The following is a 27,093-nucleotide window of genomic DNA, read 5'->3' on the forward strand; positions in this document are numbered from 1 at the left end:
TCCTCTTTCAGCTCGGTCTTAGAGATAGGACGCCAGAGAAGGTGCTTCAGGCATGTACGGCCAGCAGGAGGCCCCCAGGCTGACCCAGGACACGTAGGGATTAAATTTCCACGTTGACCAGGAACTGCCTGGGGATTCTGCCAGTGGAGCTGGTAGAGTTAACTGGGGAAAAGAAGGTTTGGGCCTTTCTGGTGGGGATGCTACCCCTGGGACCCGGACTCGGGCAAGCAGGTGAAAACACACAGAAGGAATGTTTATAACAGGCACACTTGTGACTAGTTGTTATCAGTCTGATAAGAACTAACCTACAACCTGAGGCCATTGATAGTTATCTTCAACCAGTCATACAATCAATCAAAAGGTCAAAAGGTCTCAGAGTCTCTCAGGTGCAAAAGCAACAAGTCACCACAGAGACACGTGTACACATTGTCAGAGTTGAAAGTACGGGTTGATTCCAACTTCATTCTCTCTGCCTTTTTGTCAAATATATAACACACACACACACACACACACACACACACACACACACGCACACACACACACAGTCAGGGGGACTGGAACCTGATAATTACCGAGCGCTGGAGCCCACTAACCACTAGCTGGTGGTGGTGTGATCACTGAGCCTGTATGGAGGAATATTTTTCCTCAAACAGAACTGAGGTCAGTTTTACAGCTTCCCCACTGCTAGTTGAGTCTACAAAGGGGTTATTAAACTGATCCACAGTCTGCACTTAAGAAAAAACTCAAACCAGATTAGCACTGACGTGCAAAAGTTTAGCACTTTTCTACATAGTTTGTCCAGATGTTGGAGTTTATTTTAGTTTTATTTTTCTGATCCATGCAGATTTTTACAGATTTACTTTTCCTCTTCATAACAAAATATGATGATCTTTATGTTTTTCAGTCTTGAAGATTATTGTAAAAAATATGCTATATTTTCAGAAAGCAACAATTGCCATCTCTGTTTTACAACTGTGGACTCAATCTGCTCAATTGTGTTTGTGATTTGGGATCAAAATATGAAATTATTCATCCAAGGGAGCATAAGGAGGCGCGGTGTGAACAGGAGGAACAATGATAGCAACTAGGAGTCTTGAAAGAGGAGCAACAGACACAGAGGGGATTTTAAAACCTCTTTACTTCAATTGTCAGATTTGATTTTAGTATTTTGTTGCAGAGAAAACCACGGCAGCCAGGAAGAGCAGGGTTGTCACAGCAAAGCTTCGGCTCTGCTGAGCCTGGTTGTAGTACTCAGCAACCTCCCTGTTGGGGTTCTTTCCTGAGAACCAGAGCTGCATGCATCGACCGGAGCCTTTGAGGTGGGTAGTATAAAGGTAGGAGTTTGACCAGATTTCTTCACACATGGATTTGGGTGTTGGGAAAACTTCGGTCCACTTTCTGCATTTACTGCCTTCGGGGCACTTGTTGACTTCTAAGAGACAAAAAGAAACACAAACTTAAAGAAAATAGTTTGCAATCAGGGCCCAGCTTGTTTGGAAGTCTTTTTCCTTTAAATAATGAAAATACTATTAACAGTACATTCTCTATTCACTTGGGTTATCGTTGTCAAATATTTAAATGTATTCTTATAAAATCATTTAGGTGTGACAAAATAAAGCAAAACAGGAGAAACCTGTAATGACACTCCTAGAAATGTTTTATTTGTGGAATGAAACATTTGGGGTGGTAGTTTCTTCTGTAGCTGTGCCTTGAATGTCCCCTTAACCCTTTTCACTAAAAGACAACGGGCCTTTGCATCCAACGCATTCACCTCAAATACGAGAAACACAAGCATTGTAGAAAAAGACAGTTTTTTTAGTTATCCCTTCAATTTATATTGTTTTAGGATTTTAAATCTGTTTTATTTGACTGTTGCTGTTTTTAACAAAAATCCACAGAAACTATTGGGATTTATATACTGTTTATATTGTAATTTATTAAAAAAAAGTTATCAAAATTGCATGAAAATAAACATATTCATTAGCTTCATCATGAATGTCCAGTTTTTGTGAACATGAAACAGATTTACTAAGGGGGTGGTCTACTCGGGGGGGGGGGGGGGGCAACAATTTTCTATAGGGGTTGTGAGCACCACTGCCTGTGAGGGGGCAACTACTCATTTCACATTTCACAGTTCTCTGCTCGTCATCTCTGTGCCTTACTTGAGCTCCAGTCCCATCCTTTGTGCCAGTTTGACTTGCAGGTGAAATCATCCTTGCAATCTTCCCACCACTGTTCACATTCGTCCTTACAAATGGGCACGTTCAAGACCCGCTCCTTTCTCCAACTCTCGTCAGCCTAAAACATGTAGATAGAGGTCTTGTTTATGTAATCATTCCACCTTTAAAACTGTTATGGCAAATCTGCAAACAAGCTAAGTTTTGAACGCAAGCGCAGCCGCCGAACATTCACCCCTCCCCTCAGGTTTCTTCGGCTTCTGCCGGTGTTACGTTGATATGTGTTCCCTCCTCAAGATCTGTTTCTTTTGCTTCCAGCTGCGAGTTTGAAGCATCCACTTGCAAAAAATGTGTGTCCTAACCCTTACCCTTACCCTAACCCTTACCCTGACCATAACCTTGAAACAAACATAAAAATTGTGCTACACATTATATTTTGAAAAGTTATATTTGTGCAAAACATATTTTTTTGTGACAGGGTGGTTGTGGTTAGGGTGAGGGTTATTTTTTGTGATTGGGTCATTTCCTCTTGCAGCTGGGTGCAAAAGAAACAGATCTCGAGGGGGGAACACGGAACCAGAAACCCTTGATGCCTGAGGAAACTAGAGAACGCTAAACACAAGTCGCCGTTTTCTAGGTCTAAATGTCTTTTGTTGTCCATGACTTCAAATGGTGTTTTTTTCCGTTTAGGACTCTGGTAGTTTGCCCTAAAGTTGAAGTGGTAGCAGCCGGGTGTTTTTCCTTCTCTGATATTACTGAACCTCTCACACTAGTGCAGGGGCGGATTTAGAACTGAAGAAGATCTGGGGCTTAACACACACACACACACGCGCGCGCACTAGTCAACATCATATATGTCCTGTACCACACAACTTTTAATCTGAAGCCACATATTAAGCATTTTCAGGGCAGAATATTGTTCCTGTTAGTGTTTAGTGTGAGATGATAGTAAATATTCCCTTTCTTTCTCCAACAACTTTACCTGATAAGCTAACTTTAGGCAAACCAGCAGCACAACAAATATTTTCAAATAAGACTCACAAACCTGAGTCAGCACCAGTCTCATCAAAGCTGGGGTTCTGTCGCTGTACTTTTGGTCTAAAAAACGTCCTTATGTCCATCTTCACTCATGCGTTTCAGGCAGACTGTATAAGAAGCCGGCTGCTGAAGGGCTTCTTCAGTGGTGGAGGCTCAGGCAGGCTGTATACAAACTACTGCCAGCTGCTCCCTCTCTGTTGGACTTTGGTACTGCATGTTACTTCCACGTTTTGGATCCGGGGCTTTTCATGAAACATCCGGGGCTTCAGCCCAAGTAGCTGGGCCTAACGCCGCCCCTGCACTAGTGGTGTTCTGTTGCAAAATATGCAAGTGTGTAATGAATGGAGGGCCAAGGGAAGTGCGGCGCATTGGGGCAACCGACAACCAGACGGTCCAAATGTTGCTTTCAGTCCGAAATATGTTGTTGGTTTTTAGACAAATGCGAGAGAACCACTCTATTATTTTTTCTTTTTTTAATTTCCACAATGTATTTATAACTATGCTATGTTAGAACGTTCTTAAGAGGCATTAAAATGTTGAGAGCTATTTTGTTTTCCAAATTTGCCATAACAGCTTTAAACCTCTCAGGCTCAAAATAAGTTTTGACAAAAGGACAAACAACTAAGTCCTTCAGGGGTACTTCTGAGTTAAAAAATGCTCATGAAATACGTATGTGGAGTATGCGGTAGGTAGGTTTAAACGTTGCAAATCTGCAACACCTGCCTCCAGATGGTTAAAACAAAAGTTGTATGTCTCAAAAGCCATTTCTGTTGTATTGAAATGGGCTGAACAAATCTCACAAAATTAGAATCTGTTGACTCAGTCACACTGCTGCCATCTAGTGTTTCTATATCACACACACACACACACACTCACACACACACACACACACACACACACACACACGCACGCACGCACACACACTCAAAGGTGCATTTGACAAATACACACTGGTTGTATCCAGGGTCCCAAATGTGGTGAACACTCATAAAAGCAGGTGTCCTGGATGAAATGTCTCTTGCAAGAAGGACTCATAGCACCACAGTGGTTCCAGTTGAAGTTGTACAGGTAGGAGTTGTCTTCATGGGCCTCCTCTGTGGTGTTTGCAGTGCAACATGCATTGTCACGCCAGGGAGTGCACTGGAAGGGAAAAGTCATAATCTATAATTATATTTCAACCTGCAGTCATTCTTATAGCTCATATATGAGCACATTTCAGATATTTCACCCATTTACGCCTTTTTGTCTTCATTTAATAGAATTTATCACCTGAAGGAAAAGCTGTCCCTCAGGACCTGGCGCTGTTTTCTGGTGCTTTCCATCCATGCACATGTTGAGTTTGTCCAAAGAGAGAGTGCCACTGGTGAGGGTTAGCAGAGAGGCCAGGACCAGCAGCATGACTCTGAAAGTTCAGCACTAATTATTTGTAAAACACAAAACCTAACATTCACTACTGCCTTTTAACCTTTAATTTGACTGTTAGATGGATTTATTTTCCCTATAAAGTTTCTGAATGTTGTTTTCTCCAGTTTAGTGCTCAGAAGGGCATTAGTTTTCTGCAAACAAGCAAAAACAGACACTATTTCTTGTTCCCTGTAGTATGAAGAGCTGCTGTTTAACAGGTATTGTACTGAAACAAGCATTTCAGTGGATGAGCTGTTTAAAAACACCATATTAAATTCCACAGCTTCAATGGTGAATTAATGTTTGAACGGCTGCTGCACAAGAGCTTCATCATTCAGGGTTTGAAAAATGCATTTTAGCTAAGAGTCATTATGAAGCATCGGTGTCACACAACTAGTGTAACCTTTAATATGTTTTATATTCTATCAAGCATTTTATAATATGTAATTATTGAAGCTGACGCACAGTTTTATGTGCTTTAATTGTTAGAGGATGTACTTGTGACCTGATAAATATTGATTTACTTTGTTTGAATGCAGCCATGCATTTTGATTAATGAAAATCCTATAAAGAAATTCAGTTTAAACATCAACTATAACCGAGAGTATGACTAATGGATAACCCATCCATGGACAGGATGAAACACATAAAGTAAAACTAGTAAATACATTTAGGACACTTTTGGTCTGTGATGTAACTGAATAACTGTAACAAGCGCTATCCTGTTTGTTTATAATTTGTGGAGAAATTTAACATTTTACGAGACGTGAGCTGAGGTCCAGAATTTTGTAAATCACATTTCAATGATTGAAGCCTGCAGCAAAAACAGTTTCTAAGATGAACACGTGTATGGTCCTGTAGTCTAGCTGATCCTACTCTGAGCTCTGCAACATAAAAAAGGCTGCAGACTTCTGATGGACCTCCTAAGGATCATTGCTGAAAGAAAGACAAAAAACTCAACATTAGCAGCATTAAAATCCCTTTTCCAGATTTCTCATTGGATATTTGATCAAATTAGTGTTTCTTTTGCCTGGCATGCAGCGCTGCTGAGAGAAGATTAGTTATTAGTTAGGTCATTAGTGTCTGATTAAAGTAACAAGCTGATAAAATAGAGGAGCAGTGGTTAGCATGAGAAAAGTTGGGAAACATAAAATGTGTGACTGTTTAAAATACTTATAAATCTGTAGTGATCCCATTTTATGTTTATTTTGTAATGAAACTTTTGCAGTTACAAAACTTGGGACGTGCCCTTTTAACCTTGTTCTGTGATTGTGAATACAGCTATGACTCGCTGGTTTAAGATAACGACGTGCACACTGAGTCCACTTAACTCTTATTTTTGTGTAGCACCTGTGACTGCAGCTTTAAATTTAGACAAAACAATTAATTCAGCCAAAGCATGAATGAAAGTCGGACTTCCTTCAGCCTATTTCTCATTCATTTCCATGTAATGTGGATGATGATTTTCCTCAAAGTGTTTAAAAAACAAACTAAAGATGATGAATTCAACATAAAACAGGTGAAACCACCCAACACCTAAACTGTAAGCAGCCACAAATAATAAATAAAACTTACTGTTAGTTTAATAAATGTTCACAACATTCTGAAAAGTTAGTCAAAACAGACAAATAACTGTTAACTTCTCAGTGTAAAAGAAATCAGAGTAACCACAACAATCTAAATCAATCATGCTTCAGCTCTTGGAAAACATTTCCTAAATCGATAATAATTTGCAGAGTCAATAAATTGGGTCTCTTTACCTTTTTTTATATTTTCTGATGATTCAGTTGTAAAGAAACTTTCTGTAACTCTCCAAGCAACCTCTGGCACACTTCTGAAGACTCAACACTCATCCGTGAGATGCATGAGACCGAGCACAAGGTTGGCCCTAGCACAGCTCAAGAGGAACTTCCACTTCCACTACCATTAACTAATATGTATCCAAAGTACAAAGACTTCATCACGTGTGTGTGTGTGTGTGTGTGTGTGTGTGTGTGTGTGTGCTGGAGGTGGGATGAGAATGTGTGTGTGTGTTATGACACAAATATGATCATGTGTTTTATTACTTACTGGACAGTTTGTCTTATCTCAAGGTCTTGCACACACGCACCCACAAACACACGCACGCACACACACACACACACACACACACACGTTTCTGCTGCACCTGTTTTTTGTGTCCTGTTTCAGCTGAAATGGCAGGCGTGTTCAGAAGTGAGTTTAATTTGAGATGTTAATGATTATGCAATAACATAAAAGAGAAACAAAATGAACATTTGAAAAACAGCTAAAAATATATGCAATATCTTTATTTTAACTGCACTTGTATAGCACCTTTCAGAGTCAGAGACTCCAAAGTGCTTCATACTGTGTGAAAACAATAAACACACAACAGCATCTGCATTATAAAGGGGACCTGATAAGCCAGCTGTTGGAAAAGCTACACTTGTATGAGTAAATCAGAAGTTTCATTTATACATTTCAAATATTGTGTAATAAAAATAAAATACACGTAAATTGTAAATAATAACATATCTTTAGGTTTTGACATTACAGCGTGTATCAACTCTCTCTGGATGCTGAATTTCACATTTAGTTATAACTTTTGTATACATTTTTATCACTGAAAGGTTTTTCTTTGTACCTCTGTCTGCTTAGTTTACAACAATGATTGTATTTGTGTATGGTTGCCAGGAATCAAATTAAATCAAATAGAAATGTTGGTTGAAACTGTATTATTGCCACAATTTTAAAATAAGATGTCATAAAATTAAAACAATGACAGCAACATGGTAGAGGTTTTTTAAACTGATTTCATTGTGCTATTGTTTTATTGGCTCATTATTAATGTTCATTAACTTCATCCAGCAATTCTATTTCACTGTCATCTTGTTAGAAAAGTTTGAGAAAACATTTCAGATTAATCAGAAGTAGATGTTCACAGAAAAATAAATAATTTGTGGAAATCTCTTCCCGTGGTTAAAGCTATATTAAGTTATTGTATGGAAAGCAGAAATAATAAAATATTCATATGTTTATACTTTCAGACACCCTTCCTTAGCTTGTTCAAGGCGGAACCTTCCGAAGGGACGCTTTATGCGTGAACGCAAGCTGTTTCCGGTTAAGTTTGAATTGTTAGTCTTTTGTCAGCAGCGACTGAAGGTACAAAGTATTCAGACTAATTATTACTTGTTTTTTCGTTTAAATGTTTGAATGTGCTTTTGTAGTTTGATTGAGAATTTGCTGAGGGATGGAAAATCTTTTGGAGAGCTAAAAAAAACACATCTTGAGATAAGTTCAGGCGTTTGTGTGGCAGCTTCACCCACGTTTGGTTTTAATCCATAGTTTAAACATTTATGAGCACCTTTACTTGGAGTATTTTACATGTTTTGTGTTTGTTATCGTCTGTGTGTAGCTATGTCCACGCTGTTTCCGTCGTTGCTCCCGCGGATAACAGAGTCGTTATGGTTCAACCTGGACCGACCGTGTGTGGACGAGACGGAGCTCCAGCAGCAGGAGCAGCAGCACCAAGCCTGGGTAAAGCCGAGCTCGGCTCCTGCACGTCATCTGTTCCCTTCCTAAAACTCCGATTTTAATAACGCTCTTGTCTGCTTTAGCTGCAGAGCATTGCTGAGAAAGACAACAACCTAATGCCCATTGGAAAGCCAATATTTGAGGTTAAAATTCGAATAACTAATTGAAATCGTGACATTCTTGCGTGATGGGCCCTATATATAAATGTGCCATCTGTTTTTGCTGAGTGCAGGCAGGCTATGAAGAGGAGGAAGAAGAAGACGATGAGGATGAGGAGGACAGCGAAGAAGACTCAGAAGATGAGGAAGACATGCAGGACATGGATGAGATGAACGACTACAACGAATCGCCTGATGACGGCGAGATCAATGAGGTGCTTTCAGTTATTCTTCTCAAGCACATGATTTAACAACAATATCGTAATTGGCTAATAGGACTTTTAATATAATTGTAACCTTTCTTCTGGCTCTTGGAGAGTACAGACGCTTTTTTTCTCCTCTTCCTCCCTCCTTATCCCAAGCTCTTTGTCCTGTCTTGTGTGCACGGCGCTTTCTGCATTTTTTTTTTTTGGAATTTGAAATGATTAAAAATAGATCTGGTCAGTTGGTCTCTCAACACGATTGACAACATTTTTTCAAAGATGAGAACGGGAGAAGGGGCTCCCGGATGCCCCTCTGGGACAGAACCAGCTGGGCATATCATGGACTCCTGGAAACAGTGGAACATGGTCTGCCTCTCTCAACTGTCTGTAGAGGATTCTGAAGATGTTTGGATATTCGTCGTTAGATTCAGGCTCTGGCACAGAAGGTGGATTCCATCAAGAAGAGAGTTGATGGATCAGCACGGATTGGGATAGATTAATTATGCCATTGCTGGATCTAGAGAGGTTGAAGACCAACAGAACTCTAAGGCAGAGAGGAAATTATCTCTGCCTGTCCCCAAAGCAATTCTTATCTGAATCTGGTGCCCTTGAGCCTGTGAGGCTGAAGTGAAAACTTCCCTCTCAGAAGAAATGTGGAATGCTGCCGTCGCTATGGAAACTCTTTCTCCCTATCCCAGCCTGGGCGGGACTGTGACCGGTGAAGGCCGTGGAACCATATCTAGGAGTCAATGCGCCCTCTAACCCATTATCTCCCTCCCCAGTCCAAACAGAGGTGATGAGTGCTGCTCCATGCGGCTGCACGCACTGAAGTGAGGAGAGTCCCAACCCTACCTCCCCACCTAGTGGACACTTATGTTGTGTAATGTCAGAAGTCTGTGTGCATTTCTGTCTGAGGTGTTTTCTTGCATAGCAAAGCTACCCTCTCTGTTGAGGGTAACTCTGAAGTGCCCTTTCCCCCTCCCCCTGACTCTTTCCTCATATAAACCCTCTTGATCTATTAAGGTAGCGCAACTCGGGTTGCGAATGACCACAGTCACCAATTCTTGTCATGTGTCTATCTCAGAATTGTGTGTACTGAAACTCTAATTTCCCTCTGGGATTAATAAAGGAAAGGTCTACTCCAAGGTACTGGAGAGGAGGGTCCGATCGATAGTTGAATCTCAGATAGAGGAGGAGCAATGTGGTTTTCGTCCTGGCCGTGGAACTGTGGACCAGCTCTATACCCTTGCAAGGGTGATGGAGGGGGCATGGGAGTTTGCCCAACCAATCCACATGTGTTTTGTGGATTTGGAGAAGGCTTATGACCGTGTCCCCAGGGGCACCCTGTGGGGGACGCTCCAAGAGTATGGGGTGGGTGGCTTTCTGTTAAGGGCCATTCAGTCCCTTTACCAGAGGAGCGTGAGTTTGGTCCGCATAGCCGGTAGTAAGTCGGACCTGTTCCCAGTGAGGGTTGGACTCCGCCAGGGCTGCCCTTTGTCACCGGTTCTGTTCATCACTTTTATGGACAGAATTTCTAGACGCAGCCGTGGTGTGGAGTGTGTCGAGTTTGGTGGCAGGAGAATCTCGTCTCTGCTTTTTGCGGATGATGTGGTCCTCCTAGCTTCATCCAGCTCTGACCTTCAGCTCTTGCTGGGTAGGTTCGCGGCCGAATGTGAAGCGGCTGGGATGAGGATCAGCACCTCCAAATCTGAGACCATGGTTCTCGACCGGAAAAGGGTGGCTTGCCACCTCCGGGTCGGGGGAGAGGTCCTACCTCAAGTGGAGGAGTTTAAGTATCTCGGGGTCTTGTTCACGAGTGAGGGTAGGAGGGATCGGGAGATCGACAGGCGGATTGGTTCGGCGTCTGCAGTGATGCGGACGCTGAGCCGATCTGTCGTGGGGAAGAGGGAGCTGAGCCAGAAAGCCAGGCTCTCGATTTACCGGTCGATCTACGTCCCAATCCTCACCTATGGTCATGAGCTTTGGGTAATGACCGAAAGAACGAGATCGCGGATACAAGCGGCCGAAATGAGTTTCCTCCGTAGGGTGGCCGGGCTCAGCCTTAGAGATAGGGTGAGGAGCTCGGACATTCGGGAGGGACTCGGAGTAGAACCGCTGCTCCTCCGGATCGAAAGGAGCCAGTTGAGGTGGTTTGGGCATCTGGTCAGGATGCCTCCTGGACGCCTCCCCGGGGAGGTGTTTCGGGCATGTCCTGCCGGCAGAAGGCCCCCGGGTCGACCCAGGACACGGTGGAGAGGTTACATCTCCAATCTGGTCCGGGAACGCCTTGGGGTCCTGCCGGAGGAGCTGGTGGACAAGGCCGGGGAGAGGACGGCCTGGAGCTCCCTAGTTGGGATGCTGCCCCCGCGACCCGGACCCGGATAAGCGGAGGAAGACGAGACGAGATTTTTGAATTTGAACTAATTACTGTGTTACTCCTGTTCAGGTGGACATGGAAGGAACAGACCAAGATCAAGACCAGTGGATGATTTAAGACTCAGGATGATTTTAGTCCCAAACAAACCATCCACCCTTGAACTTCTACTCCAGCTGCTGCTTTCCCCCCACCATGTGATGCAGATAGGTTTATTTTTTGTGTTTTTGGCATAAAGATCTATTTGGATCACCACAAGATACTTCAGGAGGAGGTTGGCACTTTTGACTACCATCAAGCTGTAACTCATCAGACTTGAAATACCTTATTAGACCCTGCTGTGAATGTTTCTACCTGTTATTTATTAGTGTGAGTGATGTGCGTGAAGATAATGCCACTTGTCCTGTTTTTATGGTAACTCCTGCTACGTTTAAACGTTAGATAAGAGTGCTGTCTGCTGCTCTAAAATAGACCCATATATGCAACGCTATAATTTTGTAGAAGGATTGCTGAGCACGTCCAACTGAGCTCTCCTTTAAACTTTGGCCTTGTCACTTCTTCTGTCATGTGCTTCAACTAAACGCATCCAAGCAGCAGCCTGACTACAACCAGGTTCAGTCAGCAAACTCATTTTTTACTAATGTACAGAAACACAGAGCTTAGTTGGTATTTATAACTTTATGGTACAATATTGGAAATTATACAGAATCAGTTGCAGGTTTGAGACAAATCATTCTGACTACGCCTTGTTTTTTTTTCTTGGAAATGTTTATTTTTCTTATAATGAAAAATTAAAATGCAGTGTGACTGTTTGTAAGCTGAATGTATGTTGACTTAAAGGGAATGAATGTGTGAAACTGATAAAGGCTTGTTTTGACTCAGTTTTAATAAAAAGTGCAGTTAGAATCCACCATTCATTCTGTTTACGTTATAGGATGCCAGAAAACCTTAGAGAGGGAATGTCTGGCATTTAAAAAAAGTTTTCTTACCATTTTTATGTGTGATTGGTAGGGATGCACCGATACCAATGCAGTTGCTTGAAAATGGCTTCACCGTAACTTGTCATTTCTGTTGACCTAATATTTTAGTTTTGTGATTATTTCTATTCATATTTTACTTTTTATCTACCTCACAGTCTTTTCCTGTTGAAAACAGAGAAGAAAATAAAATCTGTATTCCAATTGCATTTTTTTGTGTGGTAGAAGTATCGGTATCGGCGAGTACTCAGATCAAAGTATCAGTATCGTATCGGTTTGAAAAAAAGTGGTATCGTTGCATCCCTAGTGATTGGGTGTGTAATCTATATTGAACTATATTTTTGCATTCGGTGTGTTACTTTGACAAGATGGTGACAAGATTTCAGAAAAAACCCCAACATTTTTTATACCAACTTTGTAAATACACAATTTCAAGGTTTCTGGTGATTTTTTTTCTTCTTTAAATTAAGTGAAGCCACAGAGCTTGTAGTTTCCCTGTTTCACGGTCAGAAATGTTCCCCAAATATCTTCTCTTCCTTCACTGCTTCAAACTTGATGCAAAAATTTTACATTTTCAAGTCGAATACAGTTTTCAGGGGAGAATTTTCACTTTTTTTAATGTGGCTTAAAAAACTTTTGGACATTGTGTAAAAAAATGATCCTTTACTGCACTCGAAACATGTCAATTCTACTTAATTCCCTGGTACACCAATTCAGCCATCCCGTCCCTGATGCCTCTGCTGTACTCTAATGTAGCTCGATGGATCTTCCACTCGTACAGGCCGCACTTGCGAAGGTATCGAAGAAATTTTGGAGCCCCTGGAAACAACACGTTGTCAGCTAGGATCATAGATCCTTTTCCCAGCAGACCACACTCCTCCAGCAACTGTAATGTACAGATACATCATGTAAATGGTGAATAATGTACTAAAACATCTAACCGTTTTAGCAAATTTTGCAACACTTAAAGGTACAATATGTATTGGTCTTGTGACTTACCTGCAGGTCAGGCAGGTAGCATTTCTTCCAGTGATCCATGAAGACAAAATCCAACCTCTCCAGACCGTAGTTGGACCTCATCTGAGGGATCACTTCATCAGACGGCTTCACAATGAGCTCCACCTGGAGATAAACAGATGAAGTTTATTGAACACAAAGTAAAGATCTGTTTCTTGCCGTCTCACCGTGTCATCATCAAACCCCGCCAGGCGGATGATTTTTTCAGCAATGGCAGCATTCCTCTGATCCATCTCAATGCTGTAGAGCCTGGCGCCCAGTGGCAGAGCCCGGGCGATTCGGATGGTGCTGTATCCACAATGAGAGCCAAGCTCCAACACTGTCAGAGGGCTCTGCTCCATCAGCAGCCGGTCCAGGATCTTCCCTAAAAAAATACAGAAATGTTCAATATTAATTCAAAAATTCTGATTCTCTTATCAGCTCTGCACCAAACTGCTCTTGAGTATTTGTACCCTTTTTAGGCCCGATGTTGCTGATGTACTCCACCTTGCTACACCAGAAGTCAAAAGCCTCTAGGATGCTGTCGGGGTCTCCAGGGGTCGAGTGTGTGAGAACATACTGGTAGACGCGCTCTTCCCGGCTCAAACCGGTGGCACAGTCCTTCCAAATCCTGACCAGAACCGCCCGATAGAACAGCACAAAGTAGTGGCGGTACCTGATAATCAGTGTCAGCACAAGGGGAAGGAAGGCCAGAGCAATAGCAGGTGACACCATCCTGGCAGTGACATAAACATAGTATTACAGTAGTTATCGGCACTTATTCCATAGATGATCCTAAAACGTAACAAAGATGGCTACCACACTATAAAACCTGATTAGTTCTGCTTACTTGAAAAAGCACGCAAACTGATTGCTTAAATAAGGACACGGGACAAGGTGATTATGTGTCAGAGCTACTGATACTTACAAATTAAAATACATTTAAATACAAGTTACTTTAACCTAAAGACAGTACAAAGTACTTAGAAATGTACTTACTGAACTATTATTATAAGTTGTATGTACTAAATCGGCGGCAAAATTTAGGTACAGTCATAGTATGTTTCATTATAGTAACTGTCAGGCAAATGCACTTTACTTTAGCGACTTAGCACATAATTACCTAGTCTCGCGTACTTTTTATTTCAGGGGCAGAACATTTGGATAATTCAATTAACTATGAATAAAACTACATTTAAAATATAAAAGAACATGAATTATAAGCTGATCCATGCAAATGATAGAGTTATTTTAAAGGCTATTTTAAGGCAAAGTAGAGCTGCCACCCACGCAAAATAAAATTGGAATATCATGTTATATATCGTAACTTTATTAATATAATTGTCACATTCTTCCAATATGTTATCTTTCTTACAATATAATATTTGTGTTGTACAAACATGATAACACATTGTGCAAATGTGAGTTATGTTGTTGGAACAACAAAGTTCTGTTTTAATGTGATATTGCTCTAATTTTATTGCGCGTGGGTGGCATCTCTAGGCTTCCATACTATTTGCCAAATTATCACTGTAATTTATTATTCTGTGATCTCATAAACACTTAAATTTGTCAGGAAACAGCTGAAATCTTTTGGATTTTTCCTGCAAATAACATTTTTACAGCTCTTGTACTTTTACACACACTTCACTTATTTACACATGTCCTTGAAGGAACGTGAAATAAAATTCTCCTTGTTAGATGTTTCCTCTCTCACGGGTAAACTGACTCTGCGAGTCTTCTGCTCCCACACTCAATAATTGTTACAAAATAAGACAAGACACTCACCTGTTTTCTAGCAACACTAGAACAGAAAAGAGACGATGTATCTGAGACAGGTGCAGAAACATAAAGAGACGAGTGTGTGTGTGTGTGTTCGGGAGGAGGTCAGAGACGAGTCTGAATAATTCATGCATCACCTGAACAGCAACATAAATCTAGTCATAATTGCCAGTTAATCAGCAAGATCAACTGAAAATAGATCCGATCTAATGTTCAATGAGATAAGTAAAACCAGTGTGTTCAAATTTTCAGATTATGGTGTGAAGTGACACACACACACACACTCGTCGAGTTGGAGGGAGGCAGAATGAAACCGACGTATCAAGTTAGCATCAACAGGTGTTTCTATGGAGTCCAGTTTCTGTCTTTACTGAATCATGAAGGAAAGATCAAAGAAAAAGACAAAACACTAATTTCCTAGATCATTAGTGAACACACACACACACTCACTCTGCAAAAAATGTTTGTTTGGATACACACACATTTAAAAACGAAGGATGTTTGGTGCATTTAAATAAAACATAGATTATTATGAAATCTTGTCAGTTTATTGTAAATGCAGTTGTTCTGTTCCAGAGACGTTCGTACAAAATACAAAAAAATAGGAAGAATGAGAAAATAACTGATGATTTCAGGACAGCTCAGCCATTTACTGCAAATATGAATCAGTCACATCAGTCTGAACCTTTGGAAACTTTAATAAAAATACAGATTTATTTTATTCAGTCAAAAAAAAAAACATTTGTTTCCTACGTGTCTGCTGCAGACGCAGCAGTAATTATTTTTAACAGGAAGGTGTTTCATCATCACCACTTATCTAACAGCACCAGAATGATGTGAAAACTGCAAACGCAGAACAAGTTTCTTTGTGTTTGCTGCTTTAAGACTGAACTGAAACTTTCTGCATGATTTTGTTTGACATGTTGGGATTTGCAGTGCAGAAAGTTGCAGTTCTCCGTTAGAAAAGACCCAGAAGACCAATAACTTGGTGTTTAAAGCTCTGGACAGGTTTGTTTCAGAAGAGCTTTGGTAAACTTTTTCAGCTCTTTGTCCCCTCGGCTCCACCTCACCAGTCGAGTCAGCACGAGTCTTCCTTCTTCGGCCTGAGCCAGAGCCAGATACCATCTGCTGGAGGCTTTGTTCCTCACCTTACCCTGTTTTTTATTCTTCTGCACCTCTCCTACCTCCTTGTCTTTACTCGACGCTGAAGAGTCTAAACCAGGACAGGTACAGCTGCCTCCTTCTTGCAGCCACAGAGCCTTGAAACCCATTGCTCCTCCAACCCCCTCTGCCCTCTCTGCACCTCCCCCCTCCCACCTCAGGATGCGACTCTGGGCCAAAGGGACCAGCTGAAGGTCAACTCCCACTCTTGACACGCTGCCCAGACGCATCTTCAAGGCTGTGACAGTTAATATTATTAATATTATTGTTATTGTTGTTTTCTCATAAGATAAAATCATCACACACACACACACACACACGTCTAGTTTGTGCAAATATCTCATTTTCATAAATCTTACCAAAACAAATTGACTGACACCATTTCTTAAAAGTAAAAAGAAGATGCTTTTATTCTCACCATATGGACTGCCACAGAAGTTTTCCTGGATGTCAGACTCTCCTTCAGCAGCCAGACTACAGGCATCACATATAACACTCCCTGGGCACAGAAAAGAAATCTGATTTCAACATTCTTAAATCACGATAAATGAAACTGAGCAATAATTCAATCAATCAGTAATAATAACATATCAGATTGTCAGAAGGTAATTTCATTCCAGCATAAAGATAAATAAATACTGCACAAATACCCGGACCCGGATAAGCGGAGGAAGACGATGACGACGACGACGACAAATAAATGTGTCACTCAAAGGTGAAAACGACTCAAGAAATTACTTTAAAGATCTGCTGGAGCATTAAAATGAATGCAATGTGTTATCATGAGGACGGATTGTGTTTCAGGTATTTTGGGCCTTCTGACTACCCTTAGATTAAACCTGTGAATGTGAAAATCTCCCATCCCCTGCTGAGCTAACTCCTTTTGTCCTTTAAAAAGACATTTCAATGATCCTTAATTGAGGGGTGGAGTTTGGGGAATTCCTCTTATTGTCATTAATATTATTGAAGCACCCCAAGAAATCAGCAGGTGATCAGAATCAGCCAATATTCAGCATGACCAGCTAAATCAAACATCAGCTACTTTTAATAGAAATAACTAAATAAATATAGGCTACATTTAAAAATGTTTTCTCTATTTTTGGGTCCATGAAAGCACAATTGTCAAGCAGGATAAAACAGAATTATATGAACACCATTTAGCAATAACAGATCTGTTATTTTTTTATTTCCAACATCAACGTGATCGGTATCGGCTCTGAAAACCAGAATCGGCGAATCTCTGATAGTTTTTATTTTAAAATGTTGCTTCCTCATCAGGTTAGTGTTTACAGTAGTATTTGGGTATCCACAGACCTCTCAGCTCCTCCTCATGCCTGACCTCCTCCTCCGTTTGCCCAGCCTGGTGATCGGTCGCTGGGATGCAGAGCTCGGTTCCGCTGGGGAACCGGCTACAGTTAAACATCTCGGGCCAGGGGAACCCGAACGCGCTCATCACTGGCACGCATCCGTCCCGCACGGCTTCGCACAGGCTCCTGCAGGGGCTGACGGGCCCGCTGAGCTCCGGGAGACACACCGGGGCGAACAGCGAGCACAGGAACTTCCTGGTGTCCCGGTGGCACAGCTTGGAGACCAGCGGCAGCCAGGCCGCCGACTGCTGCTGGACCTCTTTAGGAGTATCGTGGCCTAGTAGGTTGGGGATCCACATGCGTCTGTAGCCGATTCCGTCACACAGAGACAGGGTGACCGGGATGGGCTTACACACCGAGCGGACAGAGGAGCTGAATCCGAGGGAAGGGGGTCCGAAGTGGACGGGAGCCACTGCATCGAATGCGCGAGACAGTCTGGAGAGCAGGACAAAGCTGAGCAGATAAACAGACATTGTTCTTGTTCCTGGTGAAGTCTTCAGAGCAGATCTTCCCTGTTTAGGGTAGGGTTATGGAGAGGGCGCCTCCCAGTCCATCCCACCCATCAGGCTGCTTCTGACATCACCAGAGGAGCTCAATCTGAGATGACTCGATTATGATTTTAGACTCTTGCTCGGCTCTGACCTGCCAGAACCAACTTTGGGCTCATGTTTCTCACAAATAACAACAGTTTAGGAAAACTTTAGTTTATGAATCTTAATCTGTAGAGTAGGGGAGTTCAGAAGGGAAAATGTCATATCTTTTTAATGCTTGCAGTGATGCGTTCATGAACCTGAAACAAAAAAGAAAAACAAACAAAGCAGACTTTTAAGTTTCAGTTTGGCCAGTCCTCCACAAGCCAGATATGTTTAAAGATCTGCCGATTCCAATCACCACGCGCCAATTTTTCAGTTTCTTCTTTAAAGTCGTTAGCTCAGATTTTTGTGTGTTTATTGCTTTGCTTATAGTTTCTTATGCATGTATCCTGAACATAATGTATAAACTACTGTATAAAACGATTGTATAAATAGTTGTTTCTAAATAAACGCAGATTAATTTGACAGCTTTTGAAACTATCACTCATTAATGTGCTGTTTTTTGCCCTTAAAGAATTTAAAATATTGTAAATCAAACACTGACAACAAAAACAACTTAAAGTTATTTAAAATTTAAACTGTTGAAACACAAAGTTAAATGCAAAGCTGTAAATGTGCTTGCATTTAAATTGATGCATTATTTGAAAAATAGGAAAACCAAAATTTTTGATGAGTTGTGCTGTCATCTGAAAACATTGACTGAAATAAACTGGAACTGGTTTGTTACACTGTTTTTATTATGCACTCAGTCAAAGGCATCTGAGACCCTTTCATCTTTCTCAGAGAAGCTGCCACTTGTTCACCAACATGCCTCATCCTGTTTCTGTCTCTTGTTCATCCTGCACAGCAAGCTTGGGAAAAGTTTTGATCAAACACTTGATGTTTTTAGATTGACAAAAAGGAAAGAGGCAATCTCATTATCTTACACAATAATCAGTTATTTAACATGGATACCCTTCTCTAAAACAACATTTTAAAGCTAAAAAACAGTTATTCTTGAACTTTAGTGGCACATTTCCCATCTGAAACAGCTGCTGGCATGAGAGAAAAAGGAGATGCAACAACTCCCATGAAGGTTGTAAATGTTAAAACTGCATCCACATAAAAGGAAGGAGCAAAGGTTCCCAGTAGAACAGTACCTGTGCTGACTTGCTTTATTTTCTAACTCTGTCCAACTTACACAAACCAATGTCCTATAAAAAAAAATCAGATTCCCATTTGCCCTTGGTCTGGGTTTGAGTCTCTGCCTATAGATGCCTGCATGGATAATCTGGTTTAACAAAAGGATGGATGAACATTTTGTGGACCGTTGAGACAAAAGTGAAACGTTTTGTAAGATTTGTGACTCATCTTGTGGGAAACTAACAGTGAGTTTCAGAAAAAGATCATCATACAAACGGTACCTGGCCCATGGAGAATGTCTGAACTTTTAATTTAAACATGCCAAAAACATTTAAAATGAATTGTAGACTTAAACTTCTCCACACCAATGTGAGAGACTTATGTGCAGTTATTGGAAATGCTTGCATGCTCTTGATGTCTCACAAAGTTTTACAACTATAATTTTAGGGAGTAATTTTTCCCCTGGACTGATTTGGATATAGACTTTTTCCCATCATTTGAAAACAGACTTTTATTTACTTGGGTTATTTTCTCCCCGTATTTATTTATTTTTTGCTAACATGAAACATTTAACTGTGGCAAAAACGCAAAATGCTGTATTCTGCTTGTATTTCATTTGTTCTCTTATTTTGTAAATGAACTTTGTTCAATAAAGTTATTGAAAAAAGCAAATCCTGTTTTGGGAGCCCCTATGACTGGAACATTTATGCTTTTTTTAATTATCAGTCACCATTTTTAGTTCTGCCGAGGTTTCTGATAAGAACGTTCAACATTTCTGCCCTCACGTGTCCTGGGACGTCGCTGCTTCTCAAATACCGGAAGTAGTTGTTGTGTTGTTGTTGCACCACAGCTGCTGTCATGTGATAGCCTCACTCAGAAGCTGCTGTGGACAGTAGATTCCTACTTTTGTATGGGGCCGTAGTAACAACAGTAAGAAACAAACAAAGCTTTATGTTTGCAGGGGAAGAAGAGCTCTGCTCGTTTCTGAAGGAGCGCAGGGAAGCCGGGGTAGTTTAGTTTCAGCCTTGGACGTTGCCATGGGTTGCTGTTACAGTGGCGAGGACGACAACTCCAGGGAGGTAGGTAGCTAGCTAGCTGGCGGCTAAAGCTAAAACAGTTAACTTCATTCGTTTATTCAAACACTAAATAAGTTCTGCTGGCTAGGTGTCTTGACAGTGTTTAGTGAATGAGCCATTTCATGTTCACACATAACTCGTTTGTTGTCCGTAACATTAAACAGGAAGCGTCAGCTTGCTAAGGCCTGGGCTAAAGGCAGCCCTTTGAGTTAGCGCAGGTCAGAAACAGTTCAGAATAAACTGTCCTGAGGGCAAAAATCAAGTGTTTAGTAAAGCTGCGAGCACATCATTTTCTGCTATTGTCCTGTTTAGTGGGGCATGAGGATTTATAGCCTCCCAAAGGTCCTGCTAATCAGGAATAGACTGATTTCTTCTCTACTTATTGGCTAAATAATCAATTGTGACCCGTGTGTCAAGGAGCTAAATAACTGAACATCATGTGGATGTGCGTGGTGTCATATGGCTGCTGTAAATATCCCAGTTTTATTTTAGTTTAGGGAAATAAACCAGTTTGTCTTCATCCTTCCTCATAATCAGTTTCTCTTTAAGTAGATTAATACATTTCATCTTAGGGTTAGGGTACAACCTGGGTACAACCAGTCTATTTAACCTATGTTAGTCTGAAAATATACATTTTTCTTTACAGTTTCAGATAAATGTAAATTTTAAGGCAGAATGACTTTGATATATTTAAGATTGTATATAATCAGCTCTCTGTTTCTGAACAAAGGAAAATTAAAGGTCTGGAACACTGAAAAACCTTTTAATGATCATTTCTGATTATAACTGACCACTCTTGAGTTTTTTATTCAGGCAGAACATGAACATAGTCTCCTACACCTATCTCCAGCATTAGCTTCTGATAGAAGACAGACGATGAAACGCTAGGATTAGAAAATCCTGACAGATTTACGTCACACTGTCACTTAACATTCATGGACTCACCCATCATGACTCACAGGGAAGGCTGTTGTTGGTCTATCATCCAGGAAACAACAGTGTGTCTCGGCTAGTAGAAGCTAACCATTACTATTAGCATTAGCAACTCTACCACATGGCAGAACTCTATCAGGCTTGTGTTATCTGAGACAAGGTTTCCAAATATCAGGACGTAAGAGTATAGCTCCTGTCATTTGAAGTTCTCCTCTAATGTGACAATATTCTAGTTCCTGAAACAGGTGCACTGGAGCTTTTTTTCCTCCAGAGTACAACTTGCAAGGCATTCATTCCTATTAGACACCACTGTAAATCTACTTATTAAATGAGTGTCCCCCACCTTTATACATTTCTGTCATTGTTTATAACATGTAATCGTAAAGAAGTTGGACGGACATTTGTATAATGCATGAAAGTTGTTTTAAACAAACTTTGATTAATTCTTCTTCTACATATATTTTGTGTAACGTTTACTCCTTCTCCCCAGAAAACATATCTAATAACTAATCGTTTAATCTCATAGTCTCTTGTTTGTTTTATTAAACGTATAATTTGCTAAAACTACCTGATCACATTATTTCTATTTTATTCCAACTCTGCTCTAGAAGAACAGTGAAACGGAGTCACTAATACCCCATCCGAACCCTGTCAACAAACCTCCAAATGGGACCGACTGGATCACTCCCAGTGTTCCCTCTGCACAGGCAACTGAGCAGGCTATCCTTACATCCATCCTCACGAAGGCCGCACAGTAAGACGCTTCCACTGATGAGTCTAAACACAACATATTTACCATCCAAAGAAACTTTATCAATGACTTTTAGATCATGTGAAATAACATTTGTGTAATTGAACTAGAAGGTATTAGTCATGCACCTCCAGGTTACTAGTGCAGCACTACACGGATGTTGGGACTATAACCGATGATGTGTGACTGCATCGTACTACAGCATCCGTTAAGAGTGTTGGAATAGAGAATAATCATAATATAACTAACGTTGTTTTTCTTGTCTTCCAGGAATATCATTGATGTCTCTGCAACGGAATCAGTGGTTATGGAGCAGCGTGAATACATGGACAAAGCTAGACAATACAGGCATGTAGACGAGTAGATGTTTGTTATAGACTGATACTTTATTTTTGATGGGAGGTTCTACTTTTATTCTTCTGGAACTAGTTGACCTGAAAGAGTTGTTGATGAGACTGAATCTGAAGTTTATTTGGGCTTTAATTAAAAATGTTTTATTAAAGTCATTCAGGAAATGAACAACGTAAAACTGTCTTTTTGGAGGCCATACAGCTGGGGAAGAAGAAAACTGCTGACATGAAATAAGGAATTTCAACACCAGACCTCAAAATTACAATAAGGCCGGCCTTGCCTCCTCCTTTTTAGTGACCTCTAGTGGGCATCTAATTATATTGCATCTAAAAACGTACTTGTGAATAAACAGCCGTTCAGTTCATGGAAAACATTTGTTTTTGAGTCATTTTAACTCAAATTAATTGCAAGTTTGTTTTTGATTGGGTTTTTTTATAGTTCAAAGTTGGCTGTGTTGAGCACCAACCTGCCCCCAAAGAAAGCAGACACTCTTCCCTCTCTAACTAGCCAGCCCCACCAAGTTCTTGCAAGTGACCTGGTGCCATATTCAGATGTTCAGCAGGTAAATCACACACAGATCACATTCTTAACATGATGAAATCTTTAGCACACCAACAGTAACTGTTCTTTCTCCTTCGCAGGTGTCTAAGATAGCGGCTTATGCTTACAGTGCAATCTCTCAAATCAAAGTGGATGCTAAAGAGGAACTGGTGGTCCAGTTTGCCATTCCCTGATTCTGAGACTCTGAACCTGCATATCGTTGCTCCCATCCTTCTCTCTCTCCCTTCTGTCACTCACTCACTCTGTCAGTCACTCCAGCGTCATCATCCTTCAGCCCACGTTTTATTAAAAGCTATTGATCCTTGTTAGATGTGACTCTTAAAGACTGACTGTGCATAATTTCACTCTGTACTTAAGTGAAATTATTAAAGGACACTGGTGCTTGTCAGTCATCATTTGAGAAACCGAGGATGGACATGGTTGTATTCTTCATCAAGAACACCACTGTGTGTGAATCATGGCTCAGTTAAGCTAGGCGTGGGAAAAATTGAAAAGATTTATTCCTCTTTGATTTTTTAATAAATAGGATTTTCACGGCCTTTCTGTTCAACCTCAAGGTTTAACTTCACACCATGGCAGAATCACCTGTAACAGAGCCACAGTGAGAAACTCGACTCGTGGTTTATTCACTGAAACCTCACAGGTTCAACTTTAATTGTGTTCATTTTGTCCACCACAACTTAAGAGGTCGCTATAATTTAGCAGGTTGTAGCTGAGTCTCTTCTAATCTGGGATCAGCATCAACAGCCATCACATCAGCCTGGCTGTAGTTATGTTTAAATCTGAACAGGTAACATCAATTTAACCATTTCAAACCGAATCCACACCATGAGTGAGCCGTTAACGGTTGATCTCTGGTGTGTGAGAACACACACGGAGGGGAGAGTGGTGGCTGCAGGACGGCTTCCAGGATGTCACCAGGAATCCTTTAGGCCTCCCTGGAGCCTTGAGTTTACAGAGATGTTTGACCTCAGACGTGGAGACGGGTGTGGAGGATGCAGGGATGTACGTTGTGTATTCCTGCCTTTGTATAGAATTTTTGATCAACTTTATTAACAGTTTAAGGATTGTGTGAAGTGCTCTTTATTGAAGGTTAATTGAAATAGGACTTTTTAAATGAAACAGCCATGACTTTTGGATATTCAGCTATGATCCTTAATCAACTGCATTAATCTGAAGCTTGACGTAGCAGCGTGGCCATGAGCGTGACATGATAAACTAGGTGCCCTAGACGGATTCAATCCCAGACTTTTTCCTGATTGTTTATATTTCTGGTTTTATAAATGTCTGCTGTCTCTCTGGAGGCAAGCGCTGTGAGCTGATGTGGAACTGCTAAAGGGATGCTCTGCAAAAGGCTGCGATTATTCATACCACACAACTGATCCAGGAGGCGGGGGAGATATATTTAGGCATCTTTTTCTGTTAACAATGGAAGACTGTTTGTAATATCTTAGGCTTGTACCAAAAAGTTATAAAGTTTTGTTTGTTTTTGGTTAAATCAGTTCATTAAAAACATTCAGTAAACACGGATGTCTTCTTTTAAAGTGACGCTGACTTTGACATGATCATGTCTGAGTCATTTAGTGGTGTTGATGCTGGTAGCAGCACGTTTTTATTTAACAACGGTATCCTAGTCGGGTAGGTTTCAGTTTGTGTAACTTGGCTTTAAAATGAGTCCAGAATTAAATGTGACAAAACATCTGCAAATTTAGAATTTCCTTCTTGATCAAAATGCAAATAAAGAGGCAGTTTTAATCTTTATAAAAATACCTTTTTTTTCCTTTTCAAATTTTGCAAGAAATGACCGAGAACATCGACTAGACTCTCTTTTCACTGCGTTTGCTACGGCTGTTTCCTTGATGCCACAGCTTTGCCAGGACTCGCTCCTGCTGTGTGACGGCGCTGAAGTCCACCGTCTTTAACTGAGGCAGAGCTGAAATCACACGATTCCTGTGCAGAAAAATACACTATGTTTTTATTTTCATGCATTGGATGAAAAATAACTAAATAAAAACAACACTGTCTGATTAGGTTTTCAGCTGCAAACAGTATAAAGATTTTATTTGTACATTTGATACATTATTGCCATGAATTAGTAGGAAAGCAGCATCAATTTATTAGTATTTTTTAAATTTAAGTATTTATGAAGAACTACAAACAATAGGTTAAAATCCCCACCATTTTAATTTAATAATGCACTACATCACTGCAGAATGTGTTTGCACTGGTTTAAATTTGCCATATTAAGTGGAAAACCTTCCCTACCTGTAAGTTTTATTTGTCTCTACTGGATTTCCTTGCAGAGTTATAGAGTGAAGATGTGGCAGGGCTCCCAGCCTGTCCAGCTCTGACAGAGAGTAAATGTTGTTTCCATGAAGGTATAACACACGGAGTTCATGCATCTTGCACAAAGCCTGCAGAATATTTACACACAAGCTATTCATCCGATAGTCTAAAATCAGAAGTAAATGCATACAGCATATATGCAGACACAGCCACTTAAAAACTCACCTGGTCTATATGTGAGATTTGGTTGAAGGAAAGGTCGAGCCAGGCAAGGTGTGAGGGTTCAGCCAGGAAGTGGCTAACAGTCTTCTGGAGGTCACACAGGTCAGTGATGGAATTATTACTGAGGCGCAGGGAACAGCTGATGTATTTCCCCTCTGCATTTCTTTTTAAAGGCCGCAGGCTGCTCTTAGGCTCCTCCATGAGAGCATCTGAAACAGCATTTTTATTAAAGGTGGAATCACTTAGTCTTACAATCGTTTCACACACCTTAGAGTCCAAAATCACAATGTTTCTCTGCCCTCAAATGTGTAGTACAAAATCATAATAATGAGACAGTACACAGCAATTAGAATGTTTTAATAGAAAATATCACCAGTCAGTTTGCTGATATTTTTGAAGGATAAATCCACTGGTGCTCCGTTCATAGTGTCACCAGGGAAAGAGTCAACCTGCAGTCATGCAAAAAAAAAAAGTTTTTCATTGATGCAATAGCACGTTTACTTTTATTACATCAGTTAGTTGCTATTTATTTTTTTATTATATTTATTGATCAGTCTAAATTAATGTAACAGTAATTTATTTCACTTACCAATAATGCAGGAAAAAGTGCTTCTTGTCCTTTGAGTCTAACAGAGTACCAACAATCCGTTTCTAAGGAAACGAACACATGCATTGTGGGAGATGTGGTCAGGCCAGTCGACAGGCTGGCCGAGGCACAGTACAAATATTAGATGTGTGCATTTCCTGTAAATTCTTTCAAAATAAAATGTCATGGCATTTTGGCATTAGCAACCGGGAAACTCTCTCTCCAAAAGGCTTTTTCAATTTTTATTTAGCTTAGAACACAGTTAAAACTGTGTCTATGTAACAGTGTTGGACACGATAGTTGTGTGAAGTCAAAATGCTAAACTCAGCGAGCTACAAACTCAGTTTTTATTGCCCTAATATGAACGAGGAGAGGCATTCGCTCCCTCCAGTGGCGACAAGCAGGAACTGCTTACTGGGTCTGAAGATAAGCGGGGACGGGGATTTTGCGCCATGCAGTGGCTAAAACCTGAAATTACACGCTAGAAGCGACAGTATTCTAGTATTCTAGTGGCGATAAGCTGTAACTGAACTTTCGCGCTGTTGAAATATTTAGAAGAGGTTTGATTATAGCTGATTTTATGTATTAATCTTATTTAAATATAATAGAATAGAACAGAATAGAATAGACACATAATGAACATTGCATTGGTATTATTGTGTACCAGGATAATGCCAGTACCACTTAGATTTAGGAGTTATATACTCTTACTGCAGAGTGGATGAATGACCCACGGTAGCGTTATTTTCCCATGATACATCTGGGATGTATCAGTCTGTCTATGTGTGAGAAATCACAACATTAGGAAATTGCTGCGGTACTTTCAAATAACTCTTCAATAGGTGATGTATTACTGTTAGAGCAGTTTAGCAATGCTGACAGTATCTGAAATCTGGTAAAATATATTTTCTGGCCACTATATAACTTTACTGATTCAAAAGATATAACATAAAAACGATTCTGCAATTTAAAAAATTTATGTGAAATTTAAGTAAATGAAAATCAACGTTTTATCTTTTTTTGTATTTTGGGTCATAGTTAATTTCACCCCGCCCCGCTTTTCTGTTCTAGTTTGTTTTGAATCCAAGAACGTCACGTGACAAGCCCCGGTGTTCTGCCAAAAACGTTGTCTTCGATCAGGAGTACGCCCTTTATCTCGTATAAATGAACCAAGCTAACAAGGGCAAAGTAACGTTGGTGAATAAGGCCTCAGAATGTATTATATGGATGAGTTATATATTGGTGAGTTAGTGACCCCACCCCCCCCCCCCCCTTCCCCGAAGCTTACATGTCTCGGCAGCTTAGGCTTTCTCCTGTTCTCTCCACATATGTTTCCGTATTTTCGGATGCAGTGGAAGACTTAAAAATCGTATCAAATTCCTTATTTTATTTTACATGCGCTTTTTTACCTCAAAAATACTTTTTTCAGCACAACACCTAT

At 40.6% G+C, this 27,093-nt stretch overlaps 6 protein-coding genes across 9 annotated transcripts; 2 read left to right on the forward strand and 4 right to left on the reverse strand.

Moving 5' to 3' along the window:
* Positions 1 to 1,120: 1,120 nt before the first annotated feature.
* On the reverse strand, positions 1,121 to 6,556 carry folr (folate receptor). 2 transcript variants are annotated; one of them, XM_015951728.3, is made up of 5 exons: positions 6,380 to 6,556; positions 4,485 to 4,617; positions 4,167 to 4,355; positions 2,163 to 2,298; positions 1,121 to 1,432 (listed from the first exon to the last, which is right to left on the reverse strand). In XM_015951728.3, the coding sequence occupies exons 2-5, from the start codon at positions 4,611 to 4,613 to the stop codon at positions 1,161 to 1,163; spliced, it is 726 nt and encodes a 241-aa protein (XP_015807214.1). In that variant the 5' UTR covers positions 4,614 to 4,617; positions 6,380 to 6,556; the 3' UTR covers positions 1,121 to 1,160. The 2 variants fall into 2 exon arrangements, with proteins under 2 accessions (XP_015807214.1, XP_015807215.1); XM_015951729.3 differs by having other exon boundaries at positions 4,485 to 4,631; positions 6,380 to 6,525.
* A 1,134-nt stretch (positions 6,557 to 7,690) lies between these two features.
* anapc15 (anaphase promoting complex subunit 15) lies at positions 7,691 to 11,794 on the forward strand. The gene is made up of 5 exons (XM_015951727.3): positions 7,691 to 7,781; positions 8,035 to 8,156; positions 8,237 to 8,296; positions 8,386 to 8,526; positions 10,961 to 11,794. Exons 2-5 carry the CDS (start codon positions 8,037 to 8,039, stop codon positions 11,006 to 11,008), a joined length of 369 nt encoding a protein of 122 aa, XP_015807213.1. The 5' UTR covers positions 7,691 to 7,781; positions 8,035 to 8,036; the 3' UTR covers positions 11,009 to 11,794.
* Positions 11,795 to 12,331: 537 nt separating this feature from the next.
* Positions 12,332 to 13,714, reverse strand: tomt (transmembrane O-methyltransferase). The gene is made up of 4 exons (XM_015951721.3): positions 13,335 to 13,714; positions 13,050 to 13,246; positions 12,865 to 12,987; positions 12,332 to 12,751 (listed from the first exon to the last, which is right to left on the reverse strand). Exons 1-4 carry the CDS (start codon positions 13,594 to 13,596, stop codon positions 12,554 to 12,556), a joined length of 780 nt encoding a protein of 259 aa, XP_015807207.1. The 5' UTR covers positions 13,597 to 13,714; the 3' UTR covers positions 12,332 to 12,553.
* A 1,455-nt stretch (positions 13,715 to 15,169) lies between these two features.
* Positions 15,170 to 17,755, reverse strand: sfrp2l (secreted frizzled-related protein 2 like). Its single transcript, XM_015951720.3, has 3 exons — positions 17,119 to 17,755; positions 16,223 to 16,303; positions 15,170 to 16,042 (listed from the first exon to the last, which is right to left on the reverse strand). The coding sequence occupies exons 1-3, from the start codon at positions 17,642 to 17,644 to the stop codon at positions 15,636 to 15,638; spliced, it is 1,014 nt and encodes a 337-aa protein (XP_015807206.1). The 5' UTR covers positions 17,645 to 17,755; the 3' UTR covers positions 15,170 to 15,635.
* Positions 17,756 to 19,734: 1,979 nt separating this feature from the next.
* On the forward strand, positions 19,735 to 23,096 carry lamtor1 (late endosomal/lysosomal adaptor, MAPK and MTOR activator 1). Of its 2 annotated transcripts, none has more exons than XM_015951726.3 (5): positions 19,735 to 19,965; positions 21,507 to 21,649; positions 21,917 to 21,994; positions 22,436 to 22,559; positions 22,639 to 23,096. In XM_015951726.3, exons 1-5 carry the CDS (start codon positions 19,924 to 19,926, stop codon positions 22,729 to 22,731), a joined length of 480 nt encoding a protein of 159 aa, XP_015807212.1. In that variant the 5' UTR covers positions 19,735 to 19,923; the 3' UTR covers positions 22,732 to 23,096. The 2 variants fall into 2 exon arrangements, with proteins under 2 accessions (XP_015807212.1, XP_015807211.1); XM_015951725.3 differs by having other exon boundaries at positions 19,747 to 19,965; positions 21,504 to 21,649.
* Positions 23,097 to 24,347: 1,251 nt separating this feature from the next.
* On the reverse strand, positions 24,348 to 27,074 carry lrrc51 (leucine rich repeat containing 51). Of its 2 annotated transcripts, XM_015951723.3 has the most exons (6): positions 26,941 to 27,074; positions 25,656 to 25,717; positions 25,440 to 25,515; positions 25,070 to 25,275; positions 24,824 to 24,972; positions 24,348 to 24,508 (listed from the first exon to the last, which is right to left on the reverse strand). In XM_015951723.3, the coding sequence occupies exons 3-6, from the start codon at positions 25,489 to 25,491 to the stop codon at positions 24,376 to 24,378; spliced, it is 540 nt and encodes a 179-aa protein (XP_015807209.1). In that variant the 5' UTR covers positions 25,492 to 25,515; positions 25,656 to 25,717; positions 26,941 to 27,074; the 3' UTR covers positions 24,348 to 24,375. The 2 variants fall into 2 exon arrangements, with proteins under 2 accessions (XP_015807209.1, XP_015807208.1); XM_015951722.3 differs by lacking the exon at positions 26,941 to 27,074 and having other exon boundaries at positions 25,656 to 25,825.
* Positions 27,075 to 27,093: the final 19 nt, after the last annotated feature.

Source organism: Nothobranchius furzeri, chromosome 13 (assembly GCF_043380555.1).
Source record: "Nothobranchius furzeri strain GRZ-AD chromosome 13, NfurGRZ-RIMD1, whole genome shotgun sequence".
Classification (NCBI taxonomy): domain Eukaryota; kingdom Metazoa; phylum Chordata; class Actinopteri; order Cyprinodontiformes; family Nothobranchiidae; genus Nothobranchius; species Nothobranchius furzeri.